Here is a 17,823-nt window from a genome sequence, read left to right on the forward strand (position 1 = left end):
GTGTGTGCTTGCGTGAGTGTGCGTGCGTGAGTGTGCGTGAGTGTGCGTGCGTGAGTGTGCGTGCGTGAGTGTGCGTGCGTGAGTGTGTGTGTGCGTGTGTGCGTGCGTGAGTGTGCGTGCGTGAGTGTGCGTGCGTGAGTGTGCGTGCGTGAGTGTGCGTGCGTGAGTGTGTGTGAGTGTGCGTGCGTGAGTGTGCGTGCGTGAGAGTGTGTGCGTGTGTGTGCGTGAGTGTGTGTGCGTGTGCGTGCGTGAGTGTGTGCGTGCGTGAGTGTGTGTGCGTGAGTGTGTGTGCGTGCGTGAGTGTGCGTGCGTGAGTGTGTGTGTGTGTGTGTGCGTGTGTGCTTGCGTGAGTGTGCGTGCGTGAGTGTGCGTGCGTGAGTGTGCGTGAGTGTGTGTGCGTGAGTGTGCGTGCGTGAGTGTGCGTGCGTGAGTGTGTGTGAGTGAGTGTGCGTGCGTGAGTGTGCGTGCGTGAGTGTGTGTGAGTGTGTGTGCGTGCGTGAGTGTGCGTGCGTGAGTGTGCGTGCGTGAGTGTGCGTGCGTGAGTTTGTGTGCGTGAGTGTGCGTGCGTGAGTGTGCGTGCGTGAGTGTGTGTGAGTGTGTGTGTGAGACTCAATCGTACTTCACAGCCTTTGCCAAATCACGTGCGGTTTGTGTTGAGATTATTTGTGCACCGCTAGTGTGAGTTATTATCTTCTGATAATAGTGACGTGTCACATGTGCAGGTGCAGGCGGAGCTGAAGAAGCGCTGGCAGCTGTTCCTGTCCTCCAATCACTGCGAGGTTCACAACTGCTTCTCCGACATCCACCCCAAGCACCTGTGGAAGTGTTCGCAGAAGAGTTCAGGACAAAACCAGGAGCAGAGCCAATCCAATGAGGACGCAGGCCACGCCCCCTCACAGGTGCATCCACAGGTGACCGACCAATCAGCAGAGGAGCTGGCCTGTGGGCGGAGCTTAGGCCTGGAGTTCTACATGAGGAAGAGTTTGTCCAGCAGCGACGGGGAAATGACTTTAGGAGAGACTATGGAGGAGATCATCGAGGAGAGCGAGTTCTGACTCTCGTTTTTATATAAATATGTAAATTAGGGATGTATATTTCCACTCTTTAACCGCTGTAAATTATTCAAGCTTGTTTACGCCACACAAGAATAAAAAAAGGTAATTGTGACTTTTTAAATCACAATTCTTCTGACTCTGTCGTAATTTGGACGTCACAATGTTTATATCTGAGAAAAGGTCAGCGTGATGTAAACATGACGACTAAAGTCAGGATTGTGAGATAAAAAGTTGCAATTTACACTGTAATTTTTTAAAAATAAAATTGCAACTTTAGATGAGTTAAAGCAATGTAAAACATGTGTTGTCCTAACTTATTGATCATATATTTTTTTCAGTGTAGGCTGTGCAACGATTAATCACATCCAGAATTAAATATAACATAATATATGTGTGTGTACTGTGTATAATTATTTTGTATATATAAATACACACACATGCATGTATATATTTGAGAAATATTTACATGCATATATATATATATATATTTATATATAATTGATATTATATATAAATATAAATATTTTATATATAAACAACAAATCTTTCTTAAAGGCGCACCGCGGAACTTTTGGCCACTGGAGGCGCTAGACCTGTAACTTTCACGTCGAGCGCCCCTAGAGGCCACAAGCGGCGCAGCACTGTCGCAAAAGTCAAGAAGACATCCACGACCCCTCTCGCGTGTTCTCTTGTTTGCTCCTCAGAAGCAGTTTTAAACTTTTCCTCGCCTCAGCCATGGCCAGGAGTCGAGCAGGCGGAGAACAGTAGCAAGCGTTCGCTCCTTGAGTATATCAGAGCTTGTGGTCACGTGACGGTCGTAAAGTGATTCGTTCTCCAGGCATTCTCCAAGGTCACATGACCAGGCCAAAGACGGTGTGTTCAAGAGGGCAGCCGCGCTCGGAGCATCGCTCGTGTCCAGCGCTGTATATTGGCCTGAGGAATAACTCATATGCTTCAACTCTTTAGGTCACAAAGTACGCGGTGTGCCTTTAAGTATATACAACATGCATGCGTGTATTTATATATACAAAATAATTATTCACAGCACACACATATATTATGTAAACACAAACTCTTAGGCTATGAGACGCTGACACAGTTTGTCATGTTTAATACGGTAAAGCCGCTGCTTTAACCCTCGCTGCTCCTTCGCCTGTCGCTCAAAAATGACAGAATTATTATTTATTTTTTTTGTCAATGAAATTTATGCTATATTTTAGTGTGATAATGTTTAGTTATTGTCCTGTACTGACGCATGCCTGTGACGTAACGCGTACGCGACGCCTTCACCGTCTAGCAGACTTTACCGTTTTCACCCTTTAGACGGGAACGCGGCGGTGGAGCGCTTTTAAGATCTCCACTCTGGAGGGGGTTCCACTTTTTTAAGCCCCAAAAACGCCGTCGCCGTGTAAACGAAAGGCACATCCGCTAAAATATTTGTAAGTTTTCACCCGCGAGCGTTCTCGTGTAAACAGGGCCTCAGTTTGGATGTGATTAATAATGACTTTATTCCGGAACAGAAACAAGCTTCAGTTAATGGCTTCCATTATGTTTGTGAAACCTGATTTTTGTACCTGATCTATATTCTGCAAGGTCCACAGTCTAGTCTAAGCTTGGAAATACTGAAGCTGTGTATTTGATATCGCAGTGCTCAGAAACACAAGAGGACAGGAGTGATCTATACAGCAGTGAACCGACTGTGGTGACGCTGTCACTCAGAATATCTTTATTATGCAGATCTCTGAGCATCAGCTTTGCATTTTTGGGGTCAGAAACACCAGAAACTGAGAGAAATTGCATTTTGAAAGAGCAAAAGGAGCACGATTAAAGGATTAGTTCACTTTAAATAAAACTTTTGCTGATAGTTTCCTCACCCCGATGTCATCAAGATGTCCATGTCTTTCTTTCTTCAGTGGAAAAGAAATGAAGGTTTTTGATGAACACATTTCTCCATATAATGGACGTCAATGGGCCCCAAACGGGTCAAGGTCCAGATGACAGTGTCAGCGCCGCTTCAACGGGCTTTAAACGACACCAGACGATGAATACGGCTCTTATCTGATATATGAATACGGGACCTTTTCAGCGTAACTGCGTATTACGTGACGTCACGAACGCATCACAGAACAGAGCAAGGCGAGCGCTTGTGCTTATAAAACTTCAACTTGTTTATTTATGTTTGAAATGACGATGGTTTCGCTAGATAAGAGCCGTATTCATCGTCTGGTGTCGTTTAAAGCCCGTTGAAGCGGACCTTGACCCGTTTGGGGCCCATTGACGTCCATTATATGGAGAAATGTGTTCATCAAAAACCTTCATTTCTTTTCCACTGAAGAAAGAAAGACATGGACATCTTGATGACATCGGGGTGAGGAAACTATCAGCAAAAGTTTTATTTAAAGTGAACTAATCCTTTAAAACAGCAAACATCTTCACTGCGTTACACAAGAATGCAACAGAACGCTACAATACTCGATGTGAAATACAGGAGAATACTAAAGCGAATGGTTTGCATGACCGTTACAGTGTTTTATTGATGGGCAAGTGAGTGTGAAGCACATTTGTGGATTATTTGCATAATTTCATGTTTCACAGCGGTGACTGTGAATGTGACCTTTTGACCTTTGTGGGTCACATGACCAATAGACTGCTTGTTCGGTGTGTTTCATGCAGAGGAAAATTAAATGCATTCCTGTTGCCATTTTGAACCGTAATGTTTTACACTGCATGTCGGTGGGAATAAACAACATTTTTACATGTATGTTTCATGGCACACATTGAATTGAGTTCCTATCAGTGGTTTATCTCAGTCAGCACGTCACTTTAATTATTTAAAAGAGTCAGATTGAACTAAAACAAACATCAGTATTTAGACACGTCATTGCTTCTTCTCTTTGAGTCGTTCTTGGACCTTCTGCGGCTCGTCGAACTGAATCAGCCGGAGAATGTTCTTGTTGTCCATAACTCCATGGATGAACTCTCCCTCCGTTATCTTCCCTGACGAGAGAAACACATTCACAGCTCAATAGAGGTATTCTGTTCAAGTCCCCCTGATCCAGCGTTTACTGTAGTGTATGTGTGTATGTGGAGTTATTAATCTGCTTTAACACACACCATGTGTAAGTTCATAAGTGGACAGCATTGCTGAGTATTTTCTGCTTAAAACTGCAGTGAACCAAAGACAGTCTCAAAAACACGGCTTGAAATCGCTGGTGTTTCTGACGTCACACACTACCTTGACCAATCAGATCAACGTGTGATCGTCCACCAGTGGATCTCTGAGTGAGTGAGTGAGTGGAGGCGGGGCTCATTTGCATATTCATAGAACCGCGCATACTAAATGAGGCAAGGGTGTCGAGTTACATTCAAGATATTTTAAGACATGAGACATTTTTTTTCAAGTAAATAACTCTTAAATGTGTAATTTAGGTGATTAAATATGAGTTTTAAGGGATAGAATGATTGACTACAGGGGGACTTTAAATCAAAGGCTTTTCCATATTCTATATCTTTGTCATCTAAGACATTAAACACATGCAAATAGTCACTTACCGTTTTCTTTTTTCCCAAAAAAGTCCCAAATTTTATCAGTTCGTTTTTCTGGGGTGTTCTCGTCATCCGGGAGGTTTTTCTGGTCATCTTTGGAGATCATGTTGAATATCGACTGCAAAGAGGAGCAAACGTTCTCTCAAAGTTACCAACAAACGTTCGTTCAACGTTATCTGGTCTTTAGTAATGTTCTCAGAACGTTAGCACAAAAACATTATTTATACAACATTTATTTCCTGAAATGTTTTAGTTGAACGTTTTTCTAAAGTAACGTTCTCATAATGTTTGCGAAATGGAATGTTTCCTAAGAAAAACCTGGACGTCCAGGAATAATCTGGTAACACTTTACAATAAGGTTCACTAGTTAATGTAGTAACTAATGTGAACTAACAATGAGCAATATCTTTGTTAATGTTAGTTAATAATAATCCAGCTATTGAGTGTGTTCATGTTAGTTCACAGTCATTAACTAATGTTCACTAATACAACCTTTGATTTTAATTATGTATTAGTAAATGTTACAATTAATATAAGATTAATTAATGCTGGAAAAGAATAGTTAATTCTTACTTCATGTTAACTAAGGTAGTTGACTAATGTTAAGTATTGTAAAGTGTTTCCAATAACATTTTCAAAACATTCCTAGTTATCCGAGACATTGGAGTCTGAGAATAATGGTGTTTATTCACCTTCACGATCTCATGAATCTCGTTTTTGGAGATGCTGCCGTTCCGGTCCACGTCGTACAGAGCGAAGGCCCACTCCAGCTTCTCCACGGTCTTCCCCGAGGACGTCAGGTGCAGGGCCACGATGTACTCTGTGAAGGGGACATATCATGAAACTCTGACTTCCCCGTGTGTGAGTGTGTAATCGGTGCTTTACCAACACAGAAAACATGAAAAGTGAAACCCAGTAACTCTGTTCTGGTGAGTCTTTCTCTGCAAGCATGTCAAAAAATAAGACGATCAGATTTCTCTCCCCTTCTGACGTATGAAGAGGATCTTATTATAATATTACCGGCCGTTAATCTGCTTGTTTATCCACAGCGCCGCCATTTTGTTTCCTCAAGCGACAACAGAGACCAGTTCTAATGGTGCGTTCACACCGGGCGCGAACAGCGCGTCAGGCACGAGTGATTTCAATGTTAAGTCAACGCAAAGACGCGTTAAGCACAAATGATTTTTGTACTGCTTTTTGTGCGTTCACGTGTTTGACGCGAATTTGCCCGAGTCGAAAAATCTGAATTTCTGCGTCAATTCACGCCGCGTTAACCAATCAGGAGCCTGCTTGCCTCATGTGGCATAAAGTGGCTTATGGTAATAGCATAACAAACTCCTGCTCGAAGTCACTCATTCAAAATAGAGGAGAAACTAATTTTAGCTGTGAGTGATCACCCGGAATTATATGACTCAAGTTCATACTTTTATAGAGACAGGAACAAGGACTTCGCTTGGAAGAAGATAAGTGAGGAGATTGTACAACCTGGTAAGTTGTAAGATATACAAATTTCACTTTTGTGTCACGTTATTGATCTACTAACTCGCTAGCAAGGTCCACGCTGCTAGTTTACAACTATTTAAATGATCTATCAACATCAGACATCTTGTAAAAAGATGGCCGCCAACAGGTTTCGAAACCTTTAAAACTTTCGCCTCTCTACGCGCGTAAATTCTGCTTCAAATGTATGTTTTTACGAATGGACACAAAGTGATCAAGCGTATAACTAGACGCGGCAGGCGTGAATTTGACGCGCTATTCGCGTCCGGTGTGAACGCACAGTAACGCGACGGCAGAAGATCCAGCAAAGCATGAAACTGTTGTGTGGTCGAGCACAGACTGAACACTAGTGGCCAGAACATGTCAGCGCTGTCTTATAAACCCCTCAGGAACTGTGGACACTTGTGTAAGAGTTCAACATGATGATGAGATGATCAGTGTAACTCCACAACAACTACACAAATGTCTCCGCTAACATCCAGAAGCTCTTCCTGAGTCTCTCCGTACGGCTGCGCTCGCTACTGGTTACTCTGGGATTCTGGAGGAGTGAGATCGGCCGGTTCTGTTATTGCCGGAGTTTCTGAAGCTCCGCCCTCTTCTGAACGGAGGCGGAGCTAAAGCTCATTTGCATTTAAAGCGACGCACACAAAAACGGAGCGTTTTTGCACACACACAAAAAAGGGCAAACTATAATAAATGATCTGGGGATTTTGAGCTGAAATTTCACGCACACATTGTGGGGACACCAAAGATTTATATTACATCTTGTGAAAATGGGCATAATATGTCAGCTTTATTAAGGCATGAATCATTCTGGAGTTTCTGAAGCTCGTGTAAAGGCTCCGCCCTCTTCTGAACGGAGGCGGAGCTAAAGCTCATTTGCATTTAAAGGGACACACACAAAAAGGGGCAAATTTTGACAAGCTAGTCAAGTCTCATACAACGCTTTTCACGATATAGAGTGTTTCAAAGCAGCTTTACAAGAGATCACAGGAGATTACAGTAACAGAGAGTGTTCAGGCTTTACAACAGATCTAGAATACAGTTATTGTCCAGATAAAGTTAGTTTTGATTGATTCACATCCGTTAGATCATTAGTTATTAACATTAGTTCTAACCGAAAACAGAAACCCTTAATGCGCTCCTCGTGCTCGAGAATGCAAACCCTGAAACATGTTCCAAGGTCAAGCGTATAGGACAATTTTGAACAACGTTATCATCTCCGCGCCAACCTAAAAAATGCAAATCTGAGAAAACGCCAACGCCATGCACACTACGCGCTATATACGCATATATACAAGCTATAATGAATAATCTGTGGGAGATTTTGAGCTGAAATTTCACACACACATTCTGGCAACACCACAGATTAATATTACAGATTATGAAAAGAGTAACATGTCCACGCACCCCTGAAGTCCAGCGTGCCGTCGCTGTCGGAGTCGAAGCTCCGGAACACGTGCTGGGCGTAGGCCTTGGGGTCGGCGTCGGGGAAGAAGCTGGCGTAGATGCTCTGGAACTGCTCCCGGCTGATGCGCCCCGTCGGGCACTCGTTCAGGAACTTCTGGTACCACACGTACAGCTGCTCCTCGCTGAACTTGGTGTTCGTCTTCAGGTCCGCCAGGAGATCTTTGGAGAGGGCTCCACTCTTAGCGTTGCCCATCTTCTCGATCACTCCTCAGACTGTGCGCGAGTGTGGAGGATCTGCTTTTAACCCCGCAGGATTACGGAGGATGAAGTGTGATTATGGCTGATTTGATAGATTTCCAGGAATATATCAGACTTATGTCACAGCAGGAAACCTCTTGATCTTATTTGATGCATTCGGATTAAATCACAATATGCCGTTGCTCACACATTTTATTCTGTGGTACAACATGCAGGAGTGATGTATGCCTAATTTACGTTTGCATGTAAATATGTAAATTCATGCAAATGTGTGGGATTAGAAGCTAGAGACTGATCAATATTGAGAGACAATACCAGTTATTTTTGGTTTATTTGCTCAAGAAACAATATTCAATCATTATTTATGTTTTATTGCACAATGGGAAGTATGTTAATGATAATAAATAATACACTTATAGTATATAAATGTTATTTATAATGTATTTAGAATTTTAATTATTTAAATTTTTAAGATATATATTTTTTTTTCATTGCTTGAGCAACATTAATGATTTATTGCACAATGGTAACTAATATATATTATTAATAATTATATATATATAATGTAAATGTGTGTACATGTACTGTACATGTACATTTATATACTATATATATAAAACATTAATTTTATATGTATTAACTCATGTTTATATATATATATATATATATATATATTAAATGTATTAATATTATACATACACACACATATATAAACATTTGTTAACATATTCAATATTTTATATATAGGCCTACAGGTGAAACTCGAACAATTAGAATATGGTGCAAAAGTTCATTTATTTCAGTAATTCAACTTAAAAGCTGAAACTAATATATTATATAGACTCATTACATGCAAAGTGAGATATTTCAAGCCTTTATTTGTAATAATTTTGATGATTATGGCTTACAGCTTTTGAAAACCCCAAATTCAAAATCTCAGAAAATTAGAATATTACATGAAATCAATAATGTGTTATGGAATATGGAATAATATGACTTTTGTCCAGATGTTAGAAGACACGTGATGATCATGAGCAGCTGCGTGCACGCGGAAAGTGCTGATGTCACACTGTAATCGATTAGCGCAGATGAGAGGCGGCTCGAATAGGCCACGCCCCCTCTGAACATTGACTAATATGAACTGTATGATATTGTGCAGAGCATCTGTGACTTATAACTCTTTCTGGACTGTAAACAGTGAGTGTGTGAGAGGATCATGTCCGAGCGCATCGGGTTCATCACGCGCGTGCAGAGCTTCTGCGCGAGCCATCGCTTACACAGGTACAGTTCGCCATCATACTTCATATATCGAGCTCATAATAACATCATACTTCATATATCGAGCTCATAACAGCTCATAATAACATTATACTCAATACACGCTCTTTCAAACAGTGTTTCGCCTTCTAACTCTCACTATGCGCGTCTGATGCTGTGTGTCTGTCTCACATTCGTCTTCATAACTTTACACATCTTTACACACTTCCATAAACCAAATGTCAAATCTCGTTAAACTGGTTTGGATCCCATTCCATCAACCAGTCTGAAAGTAATGAATAAGCTGATGCTAACGTTACTTGTTGGAGGAAGTCAGCGCGACATGCTGCGTCATCACGAAGGAATTATGGGAATTGTAGTTTAAAACATCCAGATGCTTTATTATGCGGATGTAAACAAGACTTAGTTGGCTTAGTTCGTTTAATTTGGAGCTTTAATTAGATAGCTGGACTAAAATTTTTAAATTTATCTTTAAGTTAGTGAAAGTTTCACATTAGAATATGTTGTTTTCTTTATGAGAACAAAAGTAACAAAGACCTAGAATTCGTTGTTTAATCTTTTTATTGTAATTGAATAATTGTATATACAGTATGTGTTTTCTATTGTTATGTGTCTTCATTAAGATCAAAAATATTATCAACTTCATTATATATAAAATATTATGACAGAATCTCTAAATCACCTGTTGCAATGTAATATCATTATATATATATATATATGTGTATAACATTTCATTGTGCTATGTTTGGTTCTGTATGCAAATAATAATAATAATAAAAACATATTAAAAAATCCGGCCTAAACCTTGATTTTACCAATAAACGTCTTCAACATCTGGCGATTTTAAGTCATTGTCAAACTTATTTATTATTTGTTTTTGTTTTTCTTCCAGCAAATCTTTAAGTGATGAGGAGAATAAAAGAATATTTGGAAAATGCAACAATCCTAATGGCCATGGTCATAACTATAAAGGTGAGATGTAGTGCCAATTAATATGATCACATTAGAAATTAATATATCATACTTTTTCATGCATGCACACAAGTAAATATGTTTATGATATTTGTGTGTTCTAGTTGAAGTGACGGTTCGAGGAAAGGTACGGAATAACACACATTAATATCAGTGTGTTGTGGACGTTAATGATTAGTAAGTGTGTGTGTCATCACTCGTGTGTTTGCACAGATCGACGGGAACACGGGAATGGTGATGAATCTGACGGACCTGAAGGAGCACATCGAGGTTCATTAGCGCAGAACTCATTAAAGTCACGATTATTAGCGGCGCTTTCACAATACACATCATTCAAAAGCAGTTTACAGAAGTGCATGAGTCCACATTACAGTTTCTGTTATCAGAAGAGACGGTCTAAGTTATGCATTTCAGAAATCTACATATACAAAAATGTATTAAACAATGCAATAATTTAATGCAGAAACAATGAATACTTGTTTGTTAACAAATGATTATGACATTTAGAAAAGTGTAGCATTGATGAATAAGATGAGTTGAATAAAAGTTATTATATATTAAAGCTAACTGTCATTGCAAAGACTAAAGTCTCAATTTGCCTGAATCTAGTATATGAATGTTATATTTAATATGCTTTTCGATGATTGATTGCATGATGAATGTCAAACAGAAGGTGAGCACGTGTACAAGGACTACATATGTAAAGTTGTTAATAAGTTATGTTTTTTAGGAGGTCATCATGAAACCTCTCGACCATAAGAACCTGGACCGGGATGTTCCTTACTTCGCTGATGTTGTGAGGTATATGAGCCTGTCATGAGCACATCAGTCATGAGTCAGTCATATTAATAACATATGTGTGTTTATTCCTGCATGCAGCACTACAGAAAACCTGTCCGTGTTTATCTGGGACGGCATGGCAAAGCTTCTCCCGCCCGGCCTCCTGTACGAGATCAAAGTGTACGAGACGGAGAAAAACATCGTGGTGTACCGAGGAGAACAGAGCAACTGATCTCAGAGCAGCAGAACAGCCTTCGTGGGTTTAGAGAGGATATTAATAAGTGAGAGCAACACCAGAACAACAGAGCTTTCATTCAGAACATCAGATTAATGTAAGACACCGAGACTGAGGATCAGCTGGGAGATTGATCCTATTAAACACTGAGATTACACACACACACGCACACGCACACACACACACACACACACACGCACACACACACATATGTCTCAGCACCCCGTCTTTTACATTTCTCAAAGCCTTTTTTAACAAAAGCAAGCTTAAGTATTTTAAGTATTTTCAAAGTATTTGTACTAATGAATAATGAAAATGTTTTAATGATATAATTTTTTTGTACTTAAATCTGTTGTTGGTATATTGTAATGTTGTGTGTTTGCGATGCTAAAACTCCTTTTTTCAAACCATTTGCTGAGAAAATGTTTTTTAGTTGATCTGTCCTTCCAATAGATGGCGCTACGAGTGTATGATTGCATATGAATAAAGTTGAAATATTAAGATGTAATGTAATCGTGAAAAGATGCTATAGATGTTCATATATGTTGTTCTAGAAGTGTGACTGCATTAAACACACACCCAGCAACAGCAGTGATGTATGCCAATATTAATCTGGAGAAATACTTGCATTAAAATAATAAGAGATATGCAGTATTAACCTCGCGATGTGAGGATTATCAGTGATTTACATGCACACACACACACACACACACACGGCTGGCAGCGAGTACACGTGATTGGATCTTTCATATAATTTAAAGCTACACTGTGTGTTTTTTACCCCCATCTAGCGGTGAAAAGGTATATGACCATCCAGTGAATATTAGTTTCTGTTCCTCTCAATTCCGATTTCGTTTTAACTCCTACGGTGGCCAATGTAGTCCAAGATTAACATGGCTTCCAGTTCGACCTCGTCCATTGTGTTCCTTCAAGTGATGAGGTTACTTTAGAAAACTATTATAATTTGCAGTAATTTAATTTGTCAGTTAACATATAGGTTATGACATCTATGTAAAATGAATAATAGTTTTATGTTTTCGTTATTTTTTTTTACCATTTCATTGCTAACATCAGCTATCAGGTAACTATTGGAAACTGATACAAATTTTCATGATTCTTTGATTAATAAAAAATTAAAAAGAAAAGCATTTATTTACAAACTAAATATTTTGTAACATTACACACGTTTTAATGTCACCTTTGATAACTTTAATGCATTCTTACTGAAAAAAAAAAATCTGACTAACCAACACATTTTTGAACGGCAGTGTACATTCAGTAGGTTATTATTTATTGCAATATAAACACTGTCAGAGTGATCAACAAGGTATCTCTTCATTTACCAGTCGAAGACGGAGCAACTTTCTTCTCTTATGTTTACTCCGTGCACTGTCAAGGTCTTCATCATATTTGTCGTGGTACCGGTCTTTGCAGCAATTATTTTACCGCAAATACTGCATCGCGCGCTGTTGGCATCGAGCCTGGAGAAATGTACCCACACTTTTGATCGACTTTTCCACATCTTTAAGGTATCATGTCAGTGTGCTCGCGTCTCAAATGAATATGTGCGCGGATAATTTGTGTGTGTGTGTGTGTGCTCGCGTCTCATATGAATGTGCGCGGAGAATTTGTGTGTGTGTGTGTGTGTGCTCGCGTCTCATATGAATGTGCGCGGAGAATTTGTGTGTGTGTGTGTGTGCTCGCGTCTCATATGAATATGTACGCGGAGAGTTTGTGTGTGTGTGTGTGTGTGTGTTTCTTGCGTCTCATTTGTCTTGTTGATTTGCCTGTTGCGTTGCCGTCTTAATTCTCTTTTTCGCTTCCTTGGCGACTCTGATACATATCCTCGAGAATAAGAGTAATCCTCCATCAGCAACAGACTTTCAAAAAGGCTTTCAGGTTTTTATATAGCAGTCTCAAGCAATCCCCCTCTTCACATGTGCCGACACGGTGCCGTTCCATCGAGTGTTAAAATGCAAAAGGCGAAGCTTGAATTAACGGGTATGTCCCTCTTTGGCTAATGTACTTTCAAGATGGAGGGGCAACATGGCGACCGGCATTCGAACCCCCCACCCGTATGTATTTTCAATGGCATATTATACACTCACGAGAATACTTTATTACTTGAACGAAGTAAATATACATTAATGAGCACATATATTTTTGAAAGAACTAAGTGTTTTTAGCTAAGAATAAACTAAAAAAGTTACACAGTGTAGCTTTAAATGCAATATTGTTATGCTGGTCTTCATGCGTTTAATTTTCCGAGGAGATTGTGAAGCAGAAAGAAACGCTGGCATGAACGCATGTGTGTCTTGGACAGAATATAGTGAAGTTTGATGCAGAAATGGTTTATATCTCTTCTTCAGATCAACTGAAGCTTTCTGCAAGTGGAGATCTATGATCGTTTTGAACAAGAAAGGAGTAAAATTGTCACGATTAAACTGTAATTCCTGGAATGCTTCACTGAAAATAGCGCTTGCAGAGCTTTATTGAGAGATTAGTCATTATTTCATCTCATGTTTCCAAAGGTAAACTGTGTATTTATGAATACTGCAGGAACATGTGCAGTGCGAGTGTTTTGAGCCTTCCGGGTTGAAAACGGAATCAATTGAACCTTATAAAATACCTACAAGTGAAAGTTGTATCAATGCATGTTAATATCCCAGCAAACAAAAATATGTTCGAAGAAAGTTTTGCCAACAGTCCCATTTATTATGAAAATGTTATTTCTTACATGGGTCCGTATTTATCAATGAGAGCATATGGCGTAATTTAGATGTATTTAGATAGGAAAATGCGGTTTTACAGACACTAGACACGTGACTTTCAAAATGAAAGATTGGTGTCAAAGAGCACACACACACACACACACACCCAGGTTCCTAACCGACGACGAAGACTTAACAGAGCAGCCATCAAGTGTCAGACAGTACTCTCTAGGTTATTATGTGTGGAGTTTTCTGTCCAATAATTAGAATCTCTGTTTTTTCTGAATTTAGTAGTAGGAAATTACTAGTCATCCAATTTTTTATATCAGCTATGCATTCCGTTAATTTTGTGAATTGGTAGGTTTCGTTAATATACAGTAATATACAGAAATATACAGCTGAGTATCGTCGGCATAACAGTGAAAGCTAATTCCATGTTTTCTAATGATATCTCCTAATGGTAGCATGTACAGAGTGAACAGCAGCGGTCCTAGTACTGAGCCTTGTGGTACGCCATACTGAACTTGTGATCGATAAGACATCTCTTCATTTACTGCTACAAACTGATAGCGGTCAGATAAGTGTGATTTAAACCATGCTAGTGCAATTCCACTAATGCCAACATAATGTTCGAGTCTATTTAAAAGGATGTTGTGGTCAATGGTGTCAAATGCAGCATAAGATCCAGTAATACTAATAGAGAGACACAACCACGATCGGATGATAAGAGCAAATCATGTGTGACTCTAACGAGAGCTGTCTCGGTACTATGTACAGTCTAAATCCGGACTGAAAATCCTCGCAGATATAATTTCTTTCAAGAAAGGAACACAGTTGTGGGGATACTGCTTTTTCTAATATCTTTGACAGAAAAGGCAGATTCGAGATCGGCCTGTAATTGACTAGTTTTGTAGGATCAAGTTGCGTTTTTTTTAAAGGGCACCTATTATGACATTTAAAATGTTCCTAATGTTGTTTAGGGAGTCCCCAACAACAGTTTTACGTGCATGCAATGACAAAAAAACACTTTTGTTGCCGTATAATATGCATTTATTTTTACCTGATTTGCTCACCGACTCCCAAATGATTCGTTCAACGACTCATTTTCAAACCCCTCCTCTGCGCGACGCTAATCTGCGATTGGTCAGATGACCCAGCAGTGTTTACAGAGATAATATTTATTGTTTAACACGGAGTACAATGATGCTTTTTTCAATTAAATTGTGTTATAATAATGATTATAGTCCACTGCTTTGTAGTTTGTAAAAAACTAAAAATAAGATAAAGAATGTAATGTTATGTTAGCGAGCATAGCCCAGAGTTCATATTGTAAAAGCACAATCAGTCTTTGTTTGCGTTAGCCCGATGTATAAACATAACGTTTTTACAAAAATAAAAAAAATAAAATGTAGTTACATTACTACGAGGTATTACTCTATTCTTTAAGACAACTCCGAAAACAACGACAAACACTTCACATCTCAATACAATTGTCATTGAAGACCTAGAAGCTAAACGGTGCTTACACAACAAACAAAATAATTATTAAGCATGCTACATAAAACATAAAAGCAACAATTATTAATAACACTTACAGGCTGTGATACGGAGGAGGAAGCTGATGCAAATACACTTGGAACTGAACCTTCCTTCAATATCAGCCGGCTCGCGAATCCAAGTTTGATTGCATTTAAGTTGGTAAAGCAATCGTCTTCAAAATGGCGCGAACAAAGCACAAGGCTCGGACTATACTTCTGTGGTATAGTTGTATATATGAATTGTAGCCACTTAGTCTTCAAATGCTCCTCCTTGGGCAGAGTCGCACTTCAGAACACAGCGTCTCGTCGCCATGATGTTTCCCTGCTGGGCTTGGAGCGCAATAAGTGGGCGTATCGTATTCAAATAACTTGACAAGTTGACGTCATCTAGTCAGAGAAAAAGCTTCGGTCTTCTAACGATTCATAAAAATGACTCAGAGTCGACTCTTACTTTTGAAAGACAATAACTTTATATACGGTGCACTTTCATATTTCAAACTTTGCAGGATGTTTTTGTTCACTTAGATCTATGTTACACACTACATGAAAGGTAAATTTCTAAATTCCATAATATGTATTAGACGGTTGCATTTTGTCCCTGATATGATCAATCTTATAAGTGAAGTTCATAAAGTCATTACTGCTGTGTTGGAAACTTCTGGGTCTGAAGCTTTCTTTTTCGTTAGTTTAGCCACTGTTTCAAATAAATACATAGGATTGTGTTTATTTTCTTCTAATAGGGTTGAAAAACAAGCAGATCTAGCAGCTTTTAAAGCCTCTCTGTAAGCAATCGAGCTCTCCTTCCATGAAACGCGAAATACCTCTAGTTTTGTTTTCTTCCAGTTGCGCTCCATTTTTCTGGCTGCGGAGAGCCTTTTCAGGAGAGCCACAATTTGCTGGATTTCGCGAGGGAGTTTTTCAGGCTTGCCCTAACCAGCTCCCTCGACGACCAAACTCTGACAACCTTGTTCCGTATCTGAGCAACTTTCAACCACCCGATCGACCTCCCAGACACCACAGGACTGGAATGGAGGGAAACCTTAATTCGGTGTCTGGAGAGTGTTGCGTCCCGGTCCGGATCTAAGCCAGAGCCTGTCACCACCCCGATCGTCTACGCTTGAGGATCTTCACGTCCTGCCTGACCGGCCTGATCTTCTCATCTTGCCCGCCCACCCACCCGTCACTGAGAGTGAGTTTCTGGAATATAATTTAGAGTTAACCCTTCATCTGTCTGATTATTTTATATTGGACTCACTGGTCCCACCCAGTCTCCCTCTCCCACCTCCTCTTCTAAATGTCCTTGTCAGTCCATCATCTGGGGCTTCTTCCCAGTCCGCAGCCACGTCTGCTGCCCTGTCCGAGTTGTCTCCCACCAGTCCCGATGTTTCTCCGTTGACTCCTCTCAGTGACGTGGTTAGACCGCGGGCCTACTGTGAGCCACCTCCCCCAGGGTATGGGGATCCCGTGGCTCCACCTCCTTCTTTAATTCGTGTCATTCCACCTTGACTCGTCGCCCTGATACCTCCACCTGCACTCCTCCCTCCCTCGATGTCTGCTGTGACCGTCGAGCAATCAGTTTTGCCGAGCTCCCTCAAACCGTCGACTTCACCCGAGTCTGACATCACGTCACCTTTGCCACGGACCTGCGGGCAGTCAGATGCCCTCCATCCCTCCACCCTTACGGCTCAGGCTAGCTCCGCCCTCGGTCGCTCCTACTCAACCTCAGCCCTTCGGATCCCTGCATCCACCTCGGGGGGTCGTCACTGCGGCTCCGGCATGACCTGAGCCCCAGATTGTCATGGTTGAGCTCTAAGTGCTTTTGATGTGAGAGATCGAATATTCAGCAACCTGAGCTGTGTCACTTTTTTGTTCAATTGTATTATATCTGGTTTTTATTTGTTGAACATCAATTAAATGTTTACCCTTGGATGGGTTTAGACGTTTTTTGCATTTCCTAATTCGAGGAACAGACACATTCTCTATATTCAATTAAATTCAAATTTATTTGTATAGCGCTTTTCACAATACATATTGTTTCAAAGCAGCTTTACAGAAAATGCATTTCAGAAATGTACATACAAAAATACAGTTAGTTAATCATAAATTTAGGGCATAACATATCGCCGGCGTTGGGTCGTCTCTTCACAGGCGTCGAGTCGTCTCTTCACAGGCGTTGGGGCATCTGAAGTCTCCATGAGAGGCTGGATACATAACTGGAGCTGACGAACTCTATTTGAGTTAAAAAACGGCAGATGGGAAATAATTAGCGTAGCTGCTGTTCATAATATGAATGCATTTGATCTGATTTAACTGTAGTATAAAAGGTATGAGATGCATTACATGAATGCTTGGCTAAAGAGATGCGTCTTTAATCTAGTTTTAAACTGGGTTTATATGATGATATCTAGGGGAAAGAGTCTCTATATGATGATATCTTGATGAAAGAGGCTCTATATGATGGGATTTATCTGACCTTGGTGACGTGAGGCCGCTAGCAGACGGTCGGTTAAGCCAGTCTGTCTGCTTCCTGACCTGAGCCC

At 40.3% G+C, this 17,823-nt stretch overlaps 3 protein-coding genes across 6 annotated transcripts in view; 2 read left to right on the forward strand and 1 right to left on the reverse strand.

The window, feature by feature from the left end:
• The window catches only part of glp2r (glucagon-like peptide 2 receptor), a 29,707-nt gene extending 28,263 nt beyond the window's left edge, over positions 1 to 1,444 (forward strand). For 2 of the 4 annotated variants that reach the window (XM_079596036.1, XM_079596038.1), the window contains exon 14: positions 723 to 1,349. In XM_079596036.1, the coding sequence (XP_079452162.1) occupies positions 723 to 1,055 (333 nt within the window). In that variant the 3' untranslated portion in view covers positions 1,056 to 1,349. Of the gene's footprint in view, positions 1 to 722 lie in introns of all 4 variants that reach the window. The other 2 variants (XM_079596037.1, XM_079596039.1) reach the window with 2 other exon arrangements.
• A 1,970-nt stretch (positions 1,445 to 3,414) lies between these two features.
• Positions 3,415 to 7,786, reverse strand: rcvrnb (recoverin b). The gene is made up of 4 exons (XM_079595589.1): positions 7,512 to 7,786; positions 5,294 to 5,421; positions 4,608 to 4,719; positions 3,415 to 4,052 (listed from the first exon to the last, which is right to left on the reverse strand). Exons 1-4 carry the CDS (start codon positions 7,762 to 7,764, stop codon positions 3,934 to 3,936), a joined length of 612 nt encoding a protein of 203 aa, XP_079451715.1. The 5' UTR covers positions 7,765 to 7,786; the 3' UTR covers positions 3,415 to 3,933.
• A 999-nt stretch (positions 7,787 to 8,785) lies between these two features.
• On the forward strand, positions 8,786 to 12,189 carry pts (6-pyruvoyltetrahydropterin synthase). Its single transcript, XM_079595822.1, has 6 exons — positions 8,786 to 9,050; positions 9,940 to 10,019; positions 10,124 to 10,146; positions 10,233 to 10,289; positions 10,750 to 10,820; positions 10,899 to 12,189. The coding sequence occupies exons 1-6, from the start codon at positions 8,986 to 8,988 to the stop codon at positions 11,029 to 11,031; spliced, it is 429 nt and encodes a 142-aa protein (XP_079451948.1). The 5' UTR covers positions 8,786 to 8,985; the 3' UTR covers positions 11,032 to 12,189.
• The last annotated feature ends 5,634 nt before the right edge of the window (positions 12,190 to 17,823 follow it).

The sequence above is a fragment of the Phoxinus phoxinus genome, assembly GCF_949152265.1.
Source record: "Phoxinus phoxinus genome assembly, chromosome: 21".
Lineage (NCBI taxonomy): Eukaryota > Metazoa > Chordata > Actinopteri > Cypriniformes > Leuciscidae > Phoxinus > Phoxinus phoxinus.